The 21,030-nt window shown below is 32.3% G+C and overlaps 2 protein-coding genes and 1 pseudogene across 2 annotated transcripts; 2 read left to right on the forward strand and 1 right to left on the reverse strand.

The window, feature by feature from the left end:
- Positions 1 to 235: 235 nt before the first annotated feature.
- On the forward strand, positions 236 to 1,138 carry LOC148204911 (ethylene-responsive transcription factor SHINE 2-like). The gene is made up of 2 exons (XM_088109521.1): positions 236 to 412; positions 601 to 1,138. Exons 1-2 carry the CDS (start codon positions 330 to 332, stop codon positions 1,100 to 1,102), a joined length of 585 nt encoding a protein of 194 aa, XP_087965647.1. The 5' UTR covers positions 236 to 329; the 3' UTR covers positions 1,103 to 1,138.
- Positions 1,139 to 3,223: 2,085 nt separating this feature from the next.
- On the reverse strand, positions 3,224 to 3,801 carry LOC148204912 (uncharacterized; annotated as a pseudogene).
- An 8,318-nt stretch (positions 3,802 to 12,119) lies between these two features.
- On the forward strand, positions 12,120 to 13,049 carry LOC148204913 (putative carboxylesterase 17). The gene has a single exon (XM_088109525.1). The coding sequence runs from the start codon at positions 12,120 to 12,122 to the stop codon at positions 13,047 to 13,049; it is 930 nt and encodes a 309-aa protein (XP_087965651.1).
- The last annotated feature ends 7,981 nt before the right edge of the window (positions 13,050 to 21,030 follow it).

Genomic DNA, 21,030 nt, shown 5'->3' on the forward strand with positions numbered 1-21,030 from the left:
TATAATTAAACATATCAAATGTAAAAACGGAAAAAGTTTAAAAACATTAAGTTGAACCTAATTTCAAAAGGTTAATTTAAAAAATAAAATTTATATTATATTATAACGTGCTGCATCTCTTTGGTAATATTGTGTGACTAATTATTAGCCAGACTTTCCCACCAAATCAACCGACAATCTATATAAGTCTGACATTATCAGAAACCGAGTCTTCAAAGTTTGTCATTATTGTATCTCCACCCTTATATTAATTTCATGCAGCATCTTAATTACCTCGTACTTAGGTTCTCTTCATTCTAAAGTACCCTTATTTCCCACCACAAAGAGCCATGGTCCAAGCAAAGAAGAAGTTCAGAGGAGTGAGGCAACGCCAATGGGGCTCATGGGTCTCAGAAATTCGTCACCCTTTGCTGTAAATCACCCATACTTCCTACTTTCAACTTTAACCTCTTGCAATATTATGTACTAAACCTTCTAAAAGTATACATTTAATATGATACATTAAATTATTAGAAAGATGTTACAGTTGTAGCATGAATTTCAGTTTCAGGCTGATGAAAGTTTATACATGCATTAACAGAGATGGTTTTGGATGAACAGGAAGAGAAGGGTGTGGCTAGGGACATTTGAGACAGCAGAGGCTGCAGCAAGGGCATATGACCAAGCAGCCATTTTGATGAATGGTCGAAATGCCAAGACCAATTTCCCTACACGAGCATTGAATGAGGCTGAAGGTGGCAGCAATTCCACCGTCTGTGAGGACCCTTTTTCGTCTCCGAATGTTCTTGCCGAGGATCTGAGTAGAAAACTGAAGAGGTGTTGCAGAGACCCTTCTCCATCCCTCACATGTCTGAGACTGGATGCTGACAATTCCCACATTGGAGTGTGGCAAAAGGGTGCAGGTGCACACTCAGACTCCAATTGGATTGTGAGGGTGGAGCTTGGGAAGAAACGTGCAGAGACTGAGTCAGGTGTGTCAGAAGGATCTACACAAAATGATGGTGAAGAAGACGAAGAAGATAGAATTGTGATGCAGATGATTGATGAGCTTCTTAATTGGAACTATCCATGTGCTGGTTCAAGTATAATTAATTCACCTTAGGGTTTGAAAAAATGAAAATATAGATATATATATATATATAGCAGCATGTCCATTTTCTTCTATCTTTATCATATGCTTTTTCTTTGGATTGTGTAAGATGGTTATTGACAATCTCATCATAGTGCTAATATGATGTTAATGTATTGGGATACAATACAATATACATGTGGATAAATCATGCAGAGAATTTAATCCATCTCTGTCTATTTGATGGATACCTTTTAATATGTAAACAATTTGAGAAAAAAGGGTTAGTGAAATTTAATTTGAGAGGTATTACTAAATTTGGACGAGTTCAGATAATTAATATTACAAGAAAATGTTAAATTATTAATAGAATTTTATCCATTAAAAAAACTTATTTGCACATCAGAATTTATTTATTGATTTTAGTGATAGATTTTAAAATTTTAATTACTGATAAATATTTTTTATTGATAAATTATAATTTTTATAAAAATATTTATCGTTAATGAATTTGTCATTATAATTTATTAATATTTTATAATGTTTATTATTGATTAATAGATATTTTTATTGATAAATTTCCTTAATAAAATGGATGGTTATGTTATTGTTTTGGACTTTAATCATAAAATTTGTTATTAATTAAATTTTTATTGGTAAATTATTTTTTTAAAAGTTGTTGGTAATTGTATTGTTTTAAAATTTATCGATAAGTTGTTAAATATGAGTGATATAAAAAAAAAGTCGAAGGCAATTAATGCGACACCAATGAGTGACAAAAGAGATGATAAGAAGAAAAAAAATAATAATAAAAAAAGTGAAAAAAAATTAAATCACAATACTTATTAATATTTTAGTTATTAATAAAATTTATTAATAAATATTTTATTGATTAATATTTATTAATAAATTTTATTCATTAATTAAATTTATTGACAAATATTTTTTCAATAAACGCTTGGATGTCAATTAATTTTCTTTGATTGTAAGTTTATTTTTCTTGTACTGCAATATTTTCAAAAATTGAGTTGATGTATCTGATAAAGAAGTGTCAAAGTTGTGAGAAACACCATGGTGATGTCCACCTATTTAAAGTTTTCCAACACTTAAACCTGTAAAAGTTTAGAAAGTGATGGATATGATAATATATTGAATAATGAAAAAAAAATCAATGAGTACTCCTTATGGTAAATATCTATATTTACATAATTATGTAAAACACATTCCGTTACTTTAAATTTTTGGTAGATAATCACTTATCATATTATATCGAAATTGTTTGGTAAGATGAATATCTAAGAATTAATATGATTATTTACGAATATTTTGGAGATCCACTCCATGGATATCGGACTCCGACTATCTCGTATAGTATCGGGTAATATTGTTGATAAAAAAGTAAAGAAATGCTGAATGAACAAAAATAAAAATATTGTGTTAATAGCATCATTACTTAAATATAAGACTAATAAATATTATGATGATAAATGGAAAATAAAAAATTATATGGAGATGGCGTAGCAGGTTGTATTTAATAAGAGCAATAATAGAAGTTATAGAAGCATAGTGTGCAGGTGGAGATTTGTTTGTAGGAAAGTCATGTGGTGTATATTATTTAGCAAATGCAACAAGTCTTCAAAATCATAAATAAGAAAATGACATGAAAGGGAGTTATGATTGAAGTAGTTGCGAATCACTAAATGTCTCCTAGAGAACAGGGCAAATATTACACTCTTTCTGCCTTATCTTTGTCCTATCATGTCACCTCCAACACCTTACATTAGTCTCTCTCACTTGTATGCAAGTCAACTCTTACACTTTCCAAAGGACTGAGGAAGGATAAATTTTTGGTTTAATCGATTCAGATGTCTTTATTAGATAGATTTACCTCAATTAGGTCTTCTTCGAATTTTTGAAATAGTTCAATTGGATCTTATTTATGTAAAATTAAATCAATAAAACTCCTATTGTTAAATTCTGTGGATGACGTTAAATGTCTTGTCTGGTGAGATGGTGAGGTGGCATTTCATAAGTCATTACGTGGAGTTAAATAATTTTAGATTTAAAAAAACTTTCTTTGGATTATTTAATAAAAACACAGAACGTTAACCATCATCTTCCTCTTCGTAGTTACTGTAATTTCGTCACCGAAAGCTACAGTCGAATCAAGAGCAGATCCTCCTTCTTTGTCAACAACTTCACCTCCTGAACGACATGAATCCCCCAACCATTCTTCAGATCTGGATAGTACATGTGTCGAATCGCATCATCGATCACCTCTCTTTCCACAAAACGCACAAATCGAAGATCCTCCGAGAACCAACTCACCGTCTGTCGCCGCAGCTTGCGTGCGTCCACCTTCTCGAGTCCCATTGCCTTCCGAGACGCCGTGAACAGACAGTTCCTGTCGGCTGACACCTCACCGCCATGTGAGGCCGGGAAGTGACGGATCTAAGGCGGGAGGACGACAGTGGAGACGATGACGAGTTTCTGGAGCGGCTTCTAGAGCACGCCTTTGGCGTGGAGCTTCTGGAGGTGGCGCCGCTGCTGCTCTTCCAGATCGACGACATTTTCCCAACCACTGACGAAGTTCGCACCACCAACACTAGCCGGAACGACGAGATCTACGACTCTAATTAACTCCGATTTGGGATCCCCCATGGAAGCACTACCGACGGCGAACCTTGGAATGATTTGGCGACGATGGTTGAATCACACAAAAGCTTTCCCATTGTGATAGATGAATGTGTGTGGATACAGATTTCGTCTCTTTCACTTCATCTCTTATTCCTTTTCTTCTCCCATATTGTTTGTAAAATCCAAATTATGACACAAGAGAAAACTTTAAAACTATGGTTGAATAAAAGCGAAGAGAAAGGAAAGATATTTATTTATTTGAAATGTAACAGGATTTGGAAGAACGTAAATGCTACGCAAATCTGAGGCCAAAGATAGCATCTTTCGGTCCTTCAAAATTCAAATGCCTCATTGGGTATCTCTAATTTTTTGAGTTTTTTAGATTCTTAGCGAAAGAGCATGTGCAGGGCAGGCTAAGCCATGAGACCAAAGACGATGACTGGGTTAAAGGGGAAGGGGTTGCCAGCTTATTTTATTTTAAACTTAAAATCAAATAAATCCATGTCATTACCTGTTGTTGTGTCACGTGTTTATGAAATGTCATCTCATCATGTCACCAGGCAACACATTTAACGTCGTTCACATGATTTAACGGCAGAGGTTTTATTGATTCAATTTTACATAAATAGAGACCCAATTGAGCTATTTCAAAACACGGAGACCTAATTGACGCAAATCTGCATAAGGACCTCCGAATCAATTAAACCTAAACTTTTTAATAAGAGAAGTTCTCTCTCCACCACTAATTTTTTAAATAATGTTAAATTTGTTCTCTTGAGAAGGAATTTTTACCTACTTTAATTGTATCATATTTTTTATTAAAAAAACTCTAGCATCACTTTCCACCTCTACCTCTCATTATTTCTCGTTGCGAGTTTTTTATCTTTTTATCCTTTTTTATGTTTTCACTCTCAGTTGTTGTTAGTGTGGCTTAAAACGTTGATATAGTAGTTTGTTGGTAGTTATTATTGTTTGTGAAATTATGTTGTTTATACAATATTTTGTCTAACCTTTCTTTTAACAGTTTCCTTTCTGAAAGGAATGAGTTGATTGAAATACATAATGAATTAATGGTATTGAGTGATGTATACAGAGATCGAGAGGAGGGATGATGAACTGTATCAAATTTCAGATGGAAAATGTTAATTGACATAAGCCAATAAAATCTTAATCGGATACTCACATTTTCTTGTTTCAGATACATTGAGTTGAACATCATATTTATACTTTCTATATTTTCTACTTCTTTCACAACCTAACAAAACCAACGTTTTTCTTTCAGCTTCATCAATTACAGTTTCATCATGTTTATCCATCTTATAATATTAATAACAACACAAATTTAAAATTAAATAATAAATAAAAAACAACATAAATTTAAAATTAAATAATAAATAAAAAACAACACACATATTAAAAATTAAATAATAAATAAAAAACAACAAATATTAAAAATTAAATAATAAATAAAAACAACAACACATATTAAAAATTAAATAATACATAAAAACATCACATATTAAAAATTAAATAATAAATAAAAAACTATAACACATATTGTGACATCCCCATAATATACGACATACATATATAATAAAGACGTCATTCGGTTATACTATTGGAAAACAGTTAGAGACATATAACATACTATATTGGTTATAGTCATCCAAAATAAAATCAGAGTTGGTCTCTTAAACATAAAGGACCACTGTGAATTATCATCAGAATAATACTACTAATCAAGATCCTAGACATACTAAGCTGCAACATCACCTTCTTCCAGCGCTTGTTCCACAGACACCTCCTCTTCATCTGCTCACATCCAATTTAGGATGATCATTGCAACAGGAAACATACCCAAACAAAGCACGAACACACAAGCAAGGGTGAGCTAGTTTCACAAGCAAGCATATTATATTAAAGTAAACAATTCATCAAATAAATACTTTAAGCCAAGCAAGTTAAACCATACAAAGGAACATGTATAAACTAGACTTGACTCGTCCGGACTTAGAATGACAGTCGAGCTATGGTGGGTCCTGCACTCGTGGTGACTTATGAAACTTGGGTTCCCCACCCTGACACACTCACGAGGTTAGCCTGTTCCGGGCCTTGAGGCATACTGGAAGCCCCCAAGACTAAGACCTCATGCTACTCCTCACCACATGGATTAATCCCTCTACTTGAGTATGATTAGCCATTGGAGTTTCAGAATGACCCCCAAGACTGAGCTCCTACTTTCATTCTAAAACACTAAGGATCTCACCAAGAGATCCTACACAGATGGAACTTGATTTACAACTTGGATCATACTTTCATCACTTTGTAATCATATACTTTCTGCCACAATCAACATATACACAATCTCAACAATATACATTAACTCATTCATCACAAGTTATAAAAGTAACAGCTCCATAAATTTAATCTAAATTTATCAATACTAGAATCTTTATCATTCATTTTCAATGCCTACACTCATATACACTGAAAACATGTTTCCTTTAATACTATTATAATAGTTATATTAACCATAATTCTATTATAATATTTATATTAAATCATTAACTGTACCAAGTATTCCTAACTTTCATATTAAACCAACACAATAACATTCATTCATATTATAATATTATAAATTATTATCAACATCACCAACTATCACCATTTTCTTTTATACATATCAAACGTACTTATTAATTTTTCTTTTATATAATTATATTATATTAATAGAATACGTACTCTCTGTTACTAATTTTATATACATAACGATATTATATTAATATAATTTATTATCATACTTACTCTTACATCTTTTGTATAAAATATGTTAATATAATCTATCTCATACTTTCTTTTATATATATATATATATATATATATATATATATATATATATATATATATATATATATATATATATATATATATATATATCAAACTTACTCCCCTGCATCTTATATATTCCTATTATATTAATATAATATATATCACACTATATATTTCCTAACTCCAACACTCCTTCCATAAACTAACCAGTGTTGCATGACTCCATTCTACTTACACACCCTGACTAGCACATTCTTCAATCACCTCACGGTCCCATCACTTAAACTAGGAAAATATACTAAACCCATCTCTGGAAAACTTTCTCCCTTTGCACCAAGATTACCTATCCTTTAAAACAAAAAGAAACCAACTTAACAACCTCTCTGCCAAGTGAGAATTATATTCAAACAAAAGTAATACTCTCTTTTATTTCCCAAAGTACCGCGGGACCCACAACCAATTTCCCACTCAAGACTCACACCCCCCTCTGCATGCAAAATTTCATGCTTCCAATATTTCTTAAAGGTTCTTTTACTAACAAAAAGGATGAACCCCACCACTAACATACCTATACTATTATTATAAAGAAACTCCTTCTTTCTTTCTATTTTGTTCTTGAAGCACACAACAACATTCCTCCAAGTTTCTCTCCACTCAACTTTTTTTTATATGGAAATGCTTAATTTACGTTCCTTTCCATTCACATGCCCATATGCCAATTCCAATGCAATTAAAAATAATATTTTAATATACCCATAGACCACACGTTCATGTATCTCTTCCAGGAATAAAACCCCTCAACCAATGTACCCCATTATTATATTTCACACATACACTCCGCTCACACTTCCTAATTCTTATACCCCAAATCATTCAAATTTGGCAACCACATAATTTAAATATTAGATGCACAAATTTTTGATAAAACAAAAACGCACTGTAGGAAAAATATCATTTCCAAAATTAACATGCATACATATACATAAAACAGATTTAACCCAAAAATAATTAGTTCCCCTTATCTTAGTGGTTACAAGTGCAACACTCTTTAGAGGAAACCCCAAAACAGTACTCTTGCACAGAAGCAAGTTCAACCGGATCTACAAAATGTCAAATTGGGTACAGAGACATCTCTTAGAGTTAGAATAGGTAGAGAATCTAGAGGGGAAATCCATTGATTTCATGCAACTAGAAAATTGCATGCCTTAGGTTCAAAGGAAATGGAGGAACAGAGAAAGATAACTTACCCGTCCAAAGCAGAATTTTACTCGGATGAATGGGAAGCTCCCAACTCCGTGAACGAAAGCACACTACCTATTTGAAATTTCAACGGTGGGAAGTGGTGGAAAAGTAGAGAGAAGTCAGAGCAAGAAGAGGAAAAATGGAACTGAGTTTAGAGAGAGAAAGAGTAACTGAAAAATGAAATCAGAGTTGGAAGGTGAGGCCTCTTCTGAGGTCCTAGTGCCCTTAGCTTCTTGGGCCAGGCTGCAGGGCCCAATGGTATTTCATTTTTCAGGCTCTTACACATATTAAAAATTAAATAATACATAAAGCAACAACAACACATATTAAAAAATTAAAATTAAAAATTAAAAACATAAAGACATATTAAAAATTAACAAACAAATAAAAAACAACAAAACACATTAAAATTATATAATAAATAAAGGACATAAACATATTAAAAATTAAATAATAATTAAAAACAAAAAGACATTAAAAATGAACTAATAAATAAAAAATAATAAAACATATTAACATTATATAATAAATAATAATTATTATTACATAAATTTAATTTAAAAAAATTAAAATTGCAAGGAGAAATGAACCAATGAGCATAGAGTGAAGTGAAACGAGAGAAGTGTATAGTAATATACACGTTCATTTAATATAGGTTTGTAAATATTAATGATTACCATATTTATTACTCATTACTCATTGTATAAATTGTTTTATTTACTTTTAAATAAAAAGGCACATTTGTCATTTGAGAGGTGCATGAAGAACTTCGAGAGGTGTAGGAAGAAGCATTAAGTTTGTGTTTACATGAGGGGAAATTACTATTTACTCAGTTTTGATCAGTTTTGAAGGCGATGAATTGAGATGAATGTCGTGTTTGGATGAGGAGAAATGCACAGACGGATTTGAAGGTAAAAGCGGGATGACCCTACTGTTCACTCACTCGCGAATGTGGTGAGATTTGGAGGAATCATTTCGAAAAAGTCACAAGTGGTCCTGTATGTGAAACTAATTCCTGGGCCTCTGAAGTTGCTTCACACAGCCAATGCACATAAAAGATTCATTCCTTGACGAGTGAGGAGTATTTGTTGTTTTTTTGTTGTAGGTTGGTGGTAGGTGAAGAAGAAAGTGGTTAATGAAGAGAATGAGTGTTTGAAGTTGGAGAAGATGAAGATGAGCAAAGTGTATTTGGTTCCAAGGGGGATTTATTCGATTCCAGCCCATGAAGAACAACAAAGCCAAGGTGTATTCGGTTCCCGTGCCTAGTATTCGATTCCACTTGTATGAAGAAGGAGAACTGAAGTTGTCCTTGATGATGGAGGATGCAGCGTCTTTGATGATGAAGACGAAGTTGTTCGTGATGAAGACGAAATCGAGTCTAATGCGTTCCAGTGATTGTACTGCATGCGCGAGAGGAAGCCATGCAGTGCCGAGACATCGTGGTGCCCGTGCATGGAGTGGTGGTTGAGGTCCTGAGAAGCGGGGAGGGGGATTCCAACGAATTGTTGGGTGTGAGAGGACGACACGTGAGGGTTGAAGGAGTCGTTGTTGTTGGCGCCGACAACCACGACGGGATTGAGAAACACGAGATTTCCCGCAGCGTGTGAGGGCGGGGGCTGTGACGGTGCATCGGAGTAGTGGATGTAACCTAGTTCATGAGGACAAGAGTTTGGAGTCCGTCGACGGCACCTAATTGGATTTTGGACTTAGCATGATGAAAGTATTTTTTGTATAACAGGTTGTTACTTCACTGAAAAGAGGGCACTACTACCATGTTAGTTACTCTATGCTTTCAAAGCTCACATCTAATCCCATACATAGCCTAAACATGCACCTCACTTACACATACTCAACTTCATCAAAATTAATACTACATTTAAAAATAAATTCATTTTCCTGATTCTATAACTTTTTTACATTTTAAAAATTAACTTAAATAGTTATTTTTAATTTTTTACTCTTTATAAACATTTTTACAATTAAATATAACATTAACAATTACCATTTTATATTACTTTAATAACTAGGGACATTTTGGTAATCTTTAATTTCTACCCATTAAACAATTTTTTTTATTTTGTCACGTCAATCAAATCCTAAATTAATTCTCACAAACTTTACTTCCAAATCCACTCTCAATTACCTACAAATCTACTCAAACAAACAACAAAATATTTACCCACAAATTCATTCAATCACTTTTCCCAAATAATCTTGTCTAAATACTCTAAGTAAACAAACCCTAAAAAAGGAGCAGGGATTACGAATGGAAATATTTGCACCAAAATCTTTAATGTATATTAAATGATATTTTTAATGAGTATCTTTGTAATGCATAATTTAATTATTTATTTATTGATGGTGAAGAAAAAAAAGCATTGAAAATGATAAATAAATTCGTTTTTATTAATATTATTTGAATTATTTTTTTAAGGATAAATTTCTGCACTGATTAGTAGGAACAACATTTAATTTTTAACTTTTTAATTGAGTATGGAAATAAGAATAATTATGTACATATTTATCCTTTTCTCGTTTTCATATTTATCTTACTATATATCTTGACACGGATTAAAATGTTAAAATACTTTTATTTATATATATATATATATATATATATATATATATATATATATATATATATATATATATATATATATATATATATAATTCTTAATATTTAGTTTTATAACTTTTTTACACACATTTTTATCTTTTTTTTCTAATTATTTGGCTTACTATGAAATCAATTCACATTGATAAGAGGTAAATTTTAAGTTTAATTCAATATTACAAAATTGACTTTTTAGGTGAGATTTGCATCTACTTATATATTATAAACTTGCTTTATCTCTAATTAATATGAGACTTCTAAGACACTCTCTTACATAAAGATAGATATATATATATATATATATATATATATATATATATATATATATATATCGAGCGTGAGACTAAATATTAATGAATGATTAGACAGCGATCATATAACTGATGATAAGATATATGTCCTACAAACAACAAATATCACTAGGATATATTCTAACTCATGATTATAATACTATGTTAAGAAGTGAATTAATAAGTCTAACTCAACCTTACAAAAACGGCTTATAAAACAAGACTTTCCAACAACAATTAAAAATAACATTAATAAAGAGTGTTATCCAATCAAGCATATTAGGTCATCAACATTAGTCCATGTGTTTTTGGTCTAGTTATTTTCGACCATGCTAGATTTTTTAGTTAATCTTACCATATTCCTTAAACATTATGTATTTGTTTTATATTTATATTGTAATTGTCCATGAATGTACATTATCTTAAATTATCAATAAAATTAATTTTGATTATTTTTTGTGTACTTTACAATTTTATTTATTTCTTATTGTAAAAAAATCCACTAAATTAAAAAATTATGAATGTAGGTAAGTAATTATAAATAAAGGAGGTTTCAAACCTTTACAAAATAAGTCACTAATAGAAAAGGTTAAAACCCTCCAGAAAAAATCTCCAAAATATAAATTTAATACCAGATATCATAAAAAAACTTCCAATTGCGGTGACTTTAAGTGTGTAAGTTTGAAAATTTTCCACAAATTGATTTGCATAGAGTAGAAATATTCTCAATATTAAAAAAAAAAAAGAGCCACTAAATAACAATTTTTTTTAGTGTTAGGCCCACAAAGTACAAAAACCTATACAAGTATTATTAGTGAAGTATAACATCTTATTCAATTATTATAACATTTATTATGTGTGGCCTATTGTTGTCAAGGTAGTTTTGCATATTCTCTTATCAAAGACTAGGGAGATCAAGCTCTCGTGTATTGAGAACACGTGTATTTCAAATAATTTATTTTTTAAACTAACCTAATAAAAAAATAAGAGAAGTTAGCAAACTTACTTCTTTTTAAACAAAGTCACAAAGCTATAAAATAAGTTTTAGGTATATTTCCTCAGAAAAAAAAATGTGTTACTAAACATTTAACAGTTTGTATGGAGATACTTTTAACTTGTCATATTTAAAGTAATCCATCTAATTTTAACAGTTAACGATACAATTTCCATAAAACATGATACGTTGGTCAACATGGTAAAAGTCAATTTTCTTTTCATTGGAATCAACAAAAATGCATGTGTAACATCTGTAACAAAAAGAAAATACAACCATGTGATGTAAATGACCAAACAAACAAAATATACCATGCATTGGCTACCTACAATGCAAACACAAAAAATGCATGCAATAAGGAGCAAATATACATACACTATTTGAATTCTCATGGCTTTGTATAAAATCTCCCACTTCGGAGACAGAAGTTTCATCTCAGATAAAATGTCTATAATAGCAGAAGCACCTAAATTTCTTCAAGTTTACTCAAATGGTTCTGTGAAACGCTTCGACCCTGAAACTGCCTCAGCCTCCTTAGAATCAACCAATGGGTACAAATCAAAGGATGTGATCATAGACTCATCAAAAGGTATCACAGGAAGAATCTTCCTTCCAAGCTTTCCAACTTCCTCAAAGAAGCTTCCTCTCTTGGTTTATTTCCATGGTGGTGGCTTCTGCATTGGATCCACCGCATGGCTTGGCTACCACACTTTTCTTGGTGACTTCTGTGTCACATCTCAGTCCATTATCCTTTCTGTTGACTATCGTTTGGCTCCAGAACACCGTCTCCCTATTGCCTATGAAGATTGCTACGCCTCACTTCAATGGCTGAGTGAACAAGTTGGTTCTGAATCTTTGCTTCAACAAGCTGACACAACTAGGGTTTTTCTCTCAGGAGATAGTGCAGGAGGTAACATTGCACATCATGTTGCAGTGAAGGCAATTCAAAGCCCTGCATGCCCTTTGAGAATCACTGGGTTGATGCCAATACATCCCTATTTTGGAAGTGAGAAAAGGACCGTGAAAGAGATGGTTGATGAAAGCAAAGAGGATGTAACCATGAATGATATGTTTTGGAGGCTGAGTATACCAGAAGGCTCAAACCGTGACTACTATGGTTGTAACTTTGAAAAACATGACCTAGGTAACACTGTTTGGCTTAAATTTCCACCAACTGAGGTTTATGTTGCTGGTGAAGATTTTCTGAAGGAAAGAGGAGTGATGTATGTGGAGTTTCTAAAGAACAAAGGAGTGAAAAAAGTGACACTTGTGGAGGCAAAGGAAGAGTCTCATGTATTTCATGTATATCATCCTCAATCTTCTGCAGCTCGTTTACTGCAAACTCAAATGACTAGATTCATAGAAAAATATTAGCTTCAACTACGAGTCTTACATAAAGATGTTTTTTTAATGTCAATAATAAATTCATCAAAGAATAAAATATATTTTGTCATTAATTGTTTTGTTCGTAGTTTTATAACTGTTAAATTTTTCACCATGTAATCTTTGTATATGTATAAATTGTATAATTTTATTTTTTTTTGCATTCATATGCTGGTTGTGTATGTAGGTTAATAGTTAACCTAACTCATTTATTATGATAATATAAATGATTTGATAATATTGTTTGTAACTTGTTTATGTATTTGTTCTTGTACTGATAAATAATAGGTTAACATTTTTTTTTCTTCGTTTGTTTCAGTCAATGAACATTAGAAAGTTTTTCCTTGACTTCTCCCAATAAAAGACAACTTAAAGTCTCAAACTAAAGATTAGTTTTTCTTCATGAATAATCGATTTATAAAATTACGTTCTTAACAAAAAGACTACATAGGGTTACTATAGAAAACAAAATTATAAATTTTGAAACGTAAAGAAGGAAAATGAAAATTCCTAAACTTATAAATATCTTAATAAAAAATATATAATTGTAAGATATGTTGAACATTTTGAGTTCATAATTTAGAAAAAAAAAGTGATTTAATTAATGTATGAAAATTTTTATTATTTACACTTTTTTATGAACGAATATAAAAACTCTTGAACAAAGAACAACATGAAAAGGTTGCAAATGGATAAAGAAGTTTTGATGAGGAAGGTTCAAGTAGAAGTAAGTCTTAAAGATGTTCAATAAGCTTGAAGACATGTATTTGTGCAAAAATTGTTATGATAGAATAGGAAGATGTCTTACGACAAAATAGAATCTTAGATAACTTGAAGAATCAAGTTGAAGGCATATGCAGACAATACCAAAATTACCTTGGAGAAGTAAGTTTTTCAAGTAAAATTTACTCAACAATCAATTGTACAATTGATTGTCTTAAGTTCTAGGCAAGTTCCAATCGATTGTAATGAATTTGACAGCTTTGATTTTTTCCACTATTTTCCTCATAACTTTTTCCATAAATGAGGTTATTCTTGTTTGTATTGGATTGTAGACTTAAAGACATTTAATTTGAATACTAAAACATATTTTTGTTGGAGTTATAAGCTATATGCAATTGAATTTAAAAAATAACAAATGTTTTTCACATAACCCATTGATCCAATCCACTGTATGAAAAATAATCAATTAACCATACTTTATGGGAAACATATAATCAATTGACACCAAGTTCTAATCAATTATTTGTAAAATGGAGGACTCAATGAAATTTGAAGTTGTCTTCCAAAAATCCACCTCACAATTGATTATATGCATAACAATCGATTCCAAATGCTTTATGGACAGCTATAATTGATTGTACAATCGATTATCTTAACTTTGACATTTGCTCAATATTTGGCCATAACATTTTTTTATAGAACTCCAAACCAATTCATTATATTTTTCGCTTGAAACTAGACTAAAAAATATTTAATTCGAGTACTATAATATATTTTTAAGAACTATACAAAATAAAATAATTTATTTCAAAATTATAGAAAGCATTACTATTTCCATGTTTTTTAAAAAAATAAAACGTATAATCGATTTTCCAATCAATTGGGTAAAGTTATAATCTATTTCACCTTTAATATTAACTAGCCATTTTCAAACGTTGTAAGTGGGAAACTTTTTCTATAATGGCTATAACTTAGTTTTTTTTTTTTTTTTATAAAAGGGCTATTAGAGGCTATTGTATAGGCAACGTACAACAACATAGAAGAGAATAGAATATGTGCAAACTCTCTTAAAACATTATAAACACTTTTGAACACATTATTGAGGTTTGAAATCTATTTTCTGAAAATATGGTTTTTGAAAACTCTCTAAGTCAGATTTTTGTTATAAGGTGTGTTGTCATTGTGACTCAAAGCTAGGCTTCATCCCTTAAAGGTTAGTTAAAGGAAGTGTCCTTTCATCTCTTGTAAGTTATTCGAAGGAGGTGTGTGTTTTCATTCCTTGTGTGTGTTAAGGGAAGTGGTTGTATTTGTTTGGTTGTTCTGCTTTCATCTCTATGGTATTTGTAGAGAAGTGTTGGTTTATTCCTTGTGGTATTTCAAGGAAGGTGTGTCATCCCTTATGGTAATTCAAGAGAAGTGTTTTCATCTCTTGTGTATTCAAGAGAGGTGACTTATCCTTTTCTGTGGTATTTCAGAGAAGGTGTGTTTGTTTATCTTGACTTTAACGGTTGGAAGTTTCACATTGACTAAAGATAAGGACAAATTATAATATATAAGTGGGGTGCAAACCTCACCTTACAAGCCGATTTTGTGGGGTTGAGTTAGGCTTAAAGTCCACTTTTTAATCCACATCGACTAGAGATAAGGCCAAATTATAATATATAAGTGGGGTGCAAACCTCACCTTACAAGCCGATTTTGTGGGGTTGAGTTAGACTTAAAGTCCACTTCTTAATATGGTATCAGAGCAATGGTTGGAGCTTATCCTAGCGAGATCTATGTGGACATTATGTTCCACCCGTTGTCGGGCTACTATCGGACCACCCATTAATTCTACTCTCACGCTCGAGATGTCTATACCTCGGCGTGAAGGAGTGTGTTGGAAGTCCCACATCGACTAGAGATAAGGTCAAATTATAATATATAAGTAGGGTGCAAACCTCACTTTACAAGCCGGTTTTGTGGGGTTGAGTTAGGCTTAAAGTCCACTTCTTAATATGGTATCATAGTCATGGTTAGAGCTTATCCTAGCGAGATCTATGTGGGCATTCTTTTCCACCCGTTGTCGGGCCACTAATGGACCACCAATTAATTATACTCTCACGCTCGAGATGTCTATACCTCGATGTGAAGGGGGTGTGTTGGAAGTCCCACATCGATTAGAGATAAAGCCAAATTATAATATATAAGTGGGGGGGTGCAAACCTCACCTTACAAGCCAATTTTTGGGGTTGAGTTAGAGTTAAAGTTCACTTCTTAATATGGTATCAAAGCCATGGTTGAAGCCTATCCTAGCGAGATCTATGTGAGCAATCTTTTCCACCCGTTGTCGGGTCACTATCGAACCACCCATTAATTCTACTTTCACGCTCGAGATGTTTATACCTCAGCGTGAAGGGGGTGTGTTGGAAGTCCCACATCAACTAGAGATAAGGCCAAATTATAATATATAAGTGGGGTGCAAACCTCACCTTATAAGCCGATTTTGTGGGGTTGAGTTAGACTTAAAGTCCACTTCTTAATAGTGACTTTGCATGTTGCATTTGTGATTAGTGGTTTTAATTTAAAATCCAAGATAATGATAAGTGATCATCTTAGTTGAGGTAATTGTAGCTGGATGTAGGAGTTGTTTTGTTTTGAACTAGTATAAAAATGATTGTGCAAAATTCTCTATCCTTAATCTCCCTTACATTGCAAGTTATAAATTGCATGAATTTTCTCCAATAACTATGATATTTGTAATAGATTCTTGATTGATGTTTGTAAATCAGTTTTTAAACTGGTTAAATGTTTTTAAAACATTAAGTTTTCAACTACAAACCAATTCATCCTCTATTTTGTCTACTAGGACCTCCAATACTAACAAAAACCACTCATCTTAATATTCATTAAAAGGACAAGTACATTTTGTTAGAATATGAATCAAATCAAGTTAATAACAATGAGTCATAAACCCTTCAATTAATTGAGTAATCCCCAATATTCCATAGAACTAAGCAGAAGCGTACCTGAATTGGCCATTAGGAACAACGTAGATCAAATATATTTGATCTTTGAATTATATAGCACTTTAAGTTCCCTCTTGATTTTCTTTTTTGATGGGATGAAGAGAAAGAAGCATAAACAATATGTACATGCTCACAAATGGGACCATAACCATTTTATGTAACCTCTATTGGTTACTTTTTCTAGAAAATCAATATTCCTAATTTGGCCCCTAATCATACTAGAAATGTTGGATATGATATCTACACACTTAATATTTCATGACATATTAATTAGATCACTTGAGGTTGTGTTCACTTTGGTTGATACATTGTTGGAGACGATGAAATTACGAGAGTTGTAAATGTTCACTTTAGTGGATTTATGAAGAAATAGGATGGAGGGAAGGAAATAATACATTCACATATAATAATTGTAATAATTACTAATAGTAATAATAATAATAATACTAACCAAATAGAAATAATAATAATGATAATAATAATAATAATAATATATTTATTTCAACTATAAGGGTAAAATAGTAATCTTATATGTAAATTATTAAATCATTTATTTTATTCTATCACATGTATAAAATCTTTAACAAACTTTACCTTCAAATATCTTCACTTTCACCTTCAAATTCTTTTTAAAAAACAACACACACTTTACTCTCAAATCCATTCATTCACTCTATCTCAAATCCATCCACTCACAAGTAAACACAACCTAATACTTTGACTAGTTGATCAGTGATTCTAACCATTGATCATGTTTCTGTGGTATGTACATGTAGATTAGAGTTCTCTAAACTGAAGGAGTAGTTTTGGTCTACAACAGTTAGAATTTCCAACAAAAGGAAAATTATATTTTTGTTTATAAAACTTATACGAATTGTAAATCTAAACTGGTGTGCTTTAGTTGAGATGATTGTTTGAGTTATGAAAATAACATGTATATAACTTGCTGAATAATTTCATGATAGGATATCATGATTGCTTTAATTGGATGTGAATGCGAGTTATTTGAAATTAGAAAGATTTGGTTGTGAATGACCATTGAATGCTAAGTATNCTCCCATCCAAGTGGATGATCATCGCAAAAGGAAACATACCCAAACATAGCACGAACAACAAGAAGGGTGAACTAATTATATAAAAAGCATACAATATGACAATATGCATGCAAAGTTAACTTCAATCAAGCAAGGAAAACACTCATCTAACATGTTGAATACTAGACTTGACTCGTGGACTTTAGAATGATAGTCGAGCTACGACGGGTCTTGCACTCGTGGTGGCTTATGAAACTTGGGTTCCCCCACCCTACCACACTACAAGGTTAGCCTGTTCGGGCCTTGAGGCATACTGGAAGCCCCAAGACTAAGACCTCCTGCTACTCCTCACCACATGATTCAATCCTCTCAACGTGAGAAGAAAGACCATTAGAGTTTCAGGATGACCCCCAAGACCGAGCTCCTACTCTCATTCTAAACACTAAGAATCTCACCAAGAGATTCTTCACAGATGGAACTTGGTTTACAACTAGGATCGTCTTTCCACCCCTTTATAACCATACACTTTTTGTTACAATCCACATACTTGTTTGAATATCACAATACAATACTATAGATGCAAAAGAATGCTTCCACAACAACCAAAGAGCACACTAACCAAACGCAGCACAAGAAAAGATTTAGAGAACCAGACCCAGTACTTGTCGCACAGTGCACCACCCTCGCAAGGCGAGACTGGCGTTATTCGCATAGCGCTCCCACCTAGCTCGTCTTGCGAATCAAGTCTGAATAAGTATTAGACTTTGGGTCCCTCGCATAGTGCACCCAGGTCGCTATGCGAGAACCCAAACAGAGACAACCCCCCTAAAACTCTCGCTATGCGCCCCACTCGTCTTTCGAATTAAATGGGCAGTGGTTCCAGACCACTACCAGTCGCATAGCGACATGATTCTCCAGGCGAATCCACAAACAGAGGGCAACACCCTCTGGTCATTCGCATAGCGCACCAGCTCGCACAACGAATGACTCAAACAGTGAGCACCCTCTACAGGGTCTCGCTATGCGAGACAGCTCGCATAGCGACTCTGCATCATCTGCAGAACGCAAATTCTACAAAATCACACACTCACACCAACCCTTACCATTTCTAGGCCTCTTGGCCAACTTCTAAGACCTCAAATTCGTGTATTAAGCTCAATTACACCTGCCTAAATGATCCTAACCCTCCCCGTTACTAATCTAAAGTGATTAAGATCAAGTTTTATCTTTTAAAACATCAATTCCTACAACATATGGATCCAATTTCAATTCAACCCCTTTTGCACTTGTTTTGACCAATTTGATGACTTTAAAAAGTCACAAATAACCTTCCTATATTGTCCCAACAGACTACAAGAGCCCTAGACCCTTAACCCTCAAATTCATTATCCCACTTCCTCCTAAAATAACTTAAACCACTACCAATTCACTATGTTTTCTTTCTAAACAATGTTGTAACAAACTTCACACCCCAAATCACTCCCAACCTGATCAATCACAGTAAATTAAACTCATCCATTCAGTTCATAACATCACAACACAGTTCATAGTTTTCACATATCAACACATATAATACAACATACTCAAAAACGAAACATATCACTCCAAACAGCATACCAGTTCAACATTCGACATGCATACACATTTATAAAACAGATTTAAAACAAACGACTAGCTCCCCTTACCTTGGTGGTTACAAGTACAACACTTTAGAAGAAGCCCCGAAACAGTAACCCTCACACATAAACAAGTTCCACAGAACCTACAAACCACCAAATTGGGGTAGAGTACAACTCTTAGAGCTAGAATGAACAAGGAAACTAAAAGGGAAAAGCTACCAGTTGCATGCAACCAGTAAAGTGGCATGCCCTAGATTCAAGAGAGATGGAAAGACAGAAAAGAATGCCTTACCCGTCTAAAACGAAAACTAATCGAATGGATGGAAAGCTCTCAACTCCGTAAACGAAAGAACACCACCTATTTAACAATGCAACTGTTGAAATTTGTGAATGGGTAGAGAGAAGGCAAAGCAAGAAGAAGAAGAACAAAGGTTAGAGAGAGAAGGAAAAGTTGGCTAATGAACTCAGATTGGGAAAAGTCCCTTCTAAGGTTATGATGTCCTTAGTTTTACGGGCCTGACTGCCCCCAACATAAGGCTCAAAAGCCCTATATTTTTCAGGCCCTTACAAAACCCATTTCAATCTAAAATATTAAAATTAAGTACTTTTTAGTGTTTTTTCTCTTATAACTTACTAAATTTTTATATACTTTTTTCTATAAACTTTCGATCTAAGTTTGAATTTTTCAAAGATGAGTTCTCTTATAAATTTAGGTGAATTTTTATAAAGCTTTGACATAACCTATTTTGAATAAATAATTTTAACTTTGTCAAAGGCCATGATTAATGAATCCAATAAAAGAATTATAACAGTATATATCAAATTTTATTTTTTATTTTATAAATTCTTATTAAAATCCTAATGTTAGATTTTCTAGAAATGGGTTGTAAGTTTATTTCTCTTAGCAATAAAATTGGTTGGGTAAAAGAATGTGAAGATAATCGTTTGTTTTGAGTAAGTTGTGTTTGCGTAGGGGAGCATGGGTTCTGTTTTTTCTAATGAATGAAATTGATTTGCTAAGTGAGATAGTGCAATTAGGTTTTCTTATCTCCTCCTAAAATCCTATCACATTGCCAACTTTTATTTAAAAAAGCATTATTTTACACGTTAATTCATTCATCACAAGTGACAATTTCTTTTTTCATTTTATTACAAATATATTTTAGCCATATCATTATTGATAATTATAACATAACATGGAAATTAGATATCTAAGTCTCATCCTGTAAAGATTTATTGAACTAATAATAATTACTCTAAACTTTAAATAATTACATTATCAAGATTAATTTCTTGTTTAATGAACTAGATAATATTTGACATGACAAAACAATCTTTTAAAAATAAAACTAAAAACAGTGAGAACAACTTTAAACTTGTGGTACCGAGAGAGAGAAGTCCATGACAATTTCTTTTAAACGATAATTTTTCAAATATTATGTCATATTCTCAAATAATACTAATAGCACTAATGAATTCTAGAATTGGAGAATCATGCAAACACATAAGACTCTTCAAGGAATGGTTCATCACTCAAATGTTAGTTAAACGATGCATTATGGTTTTAGAATTTGTTGAAAGATATTCAA

Source organism: Vigna umbellata, chromosome 1 (assembly GCF_029865625.1).
Source record: "Vigna umbellata cultivar VRB3 chromosome 1, Vumbellata_1.0, whole genome shotgun sequence".
In the NCBI taxonomy this organism is placed as follows: Eukaryota; Viridiplantae; Streptophyta; class Magnoliopsida; order Fabales; family Fabaceae; genus Vigna; species Vigna umbellata.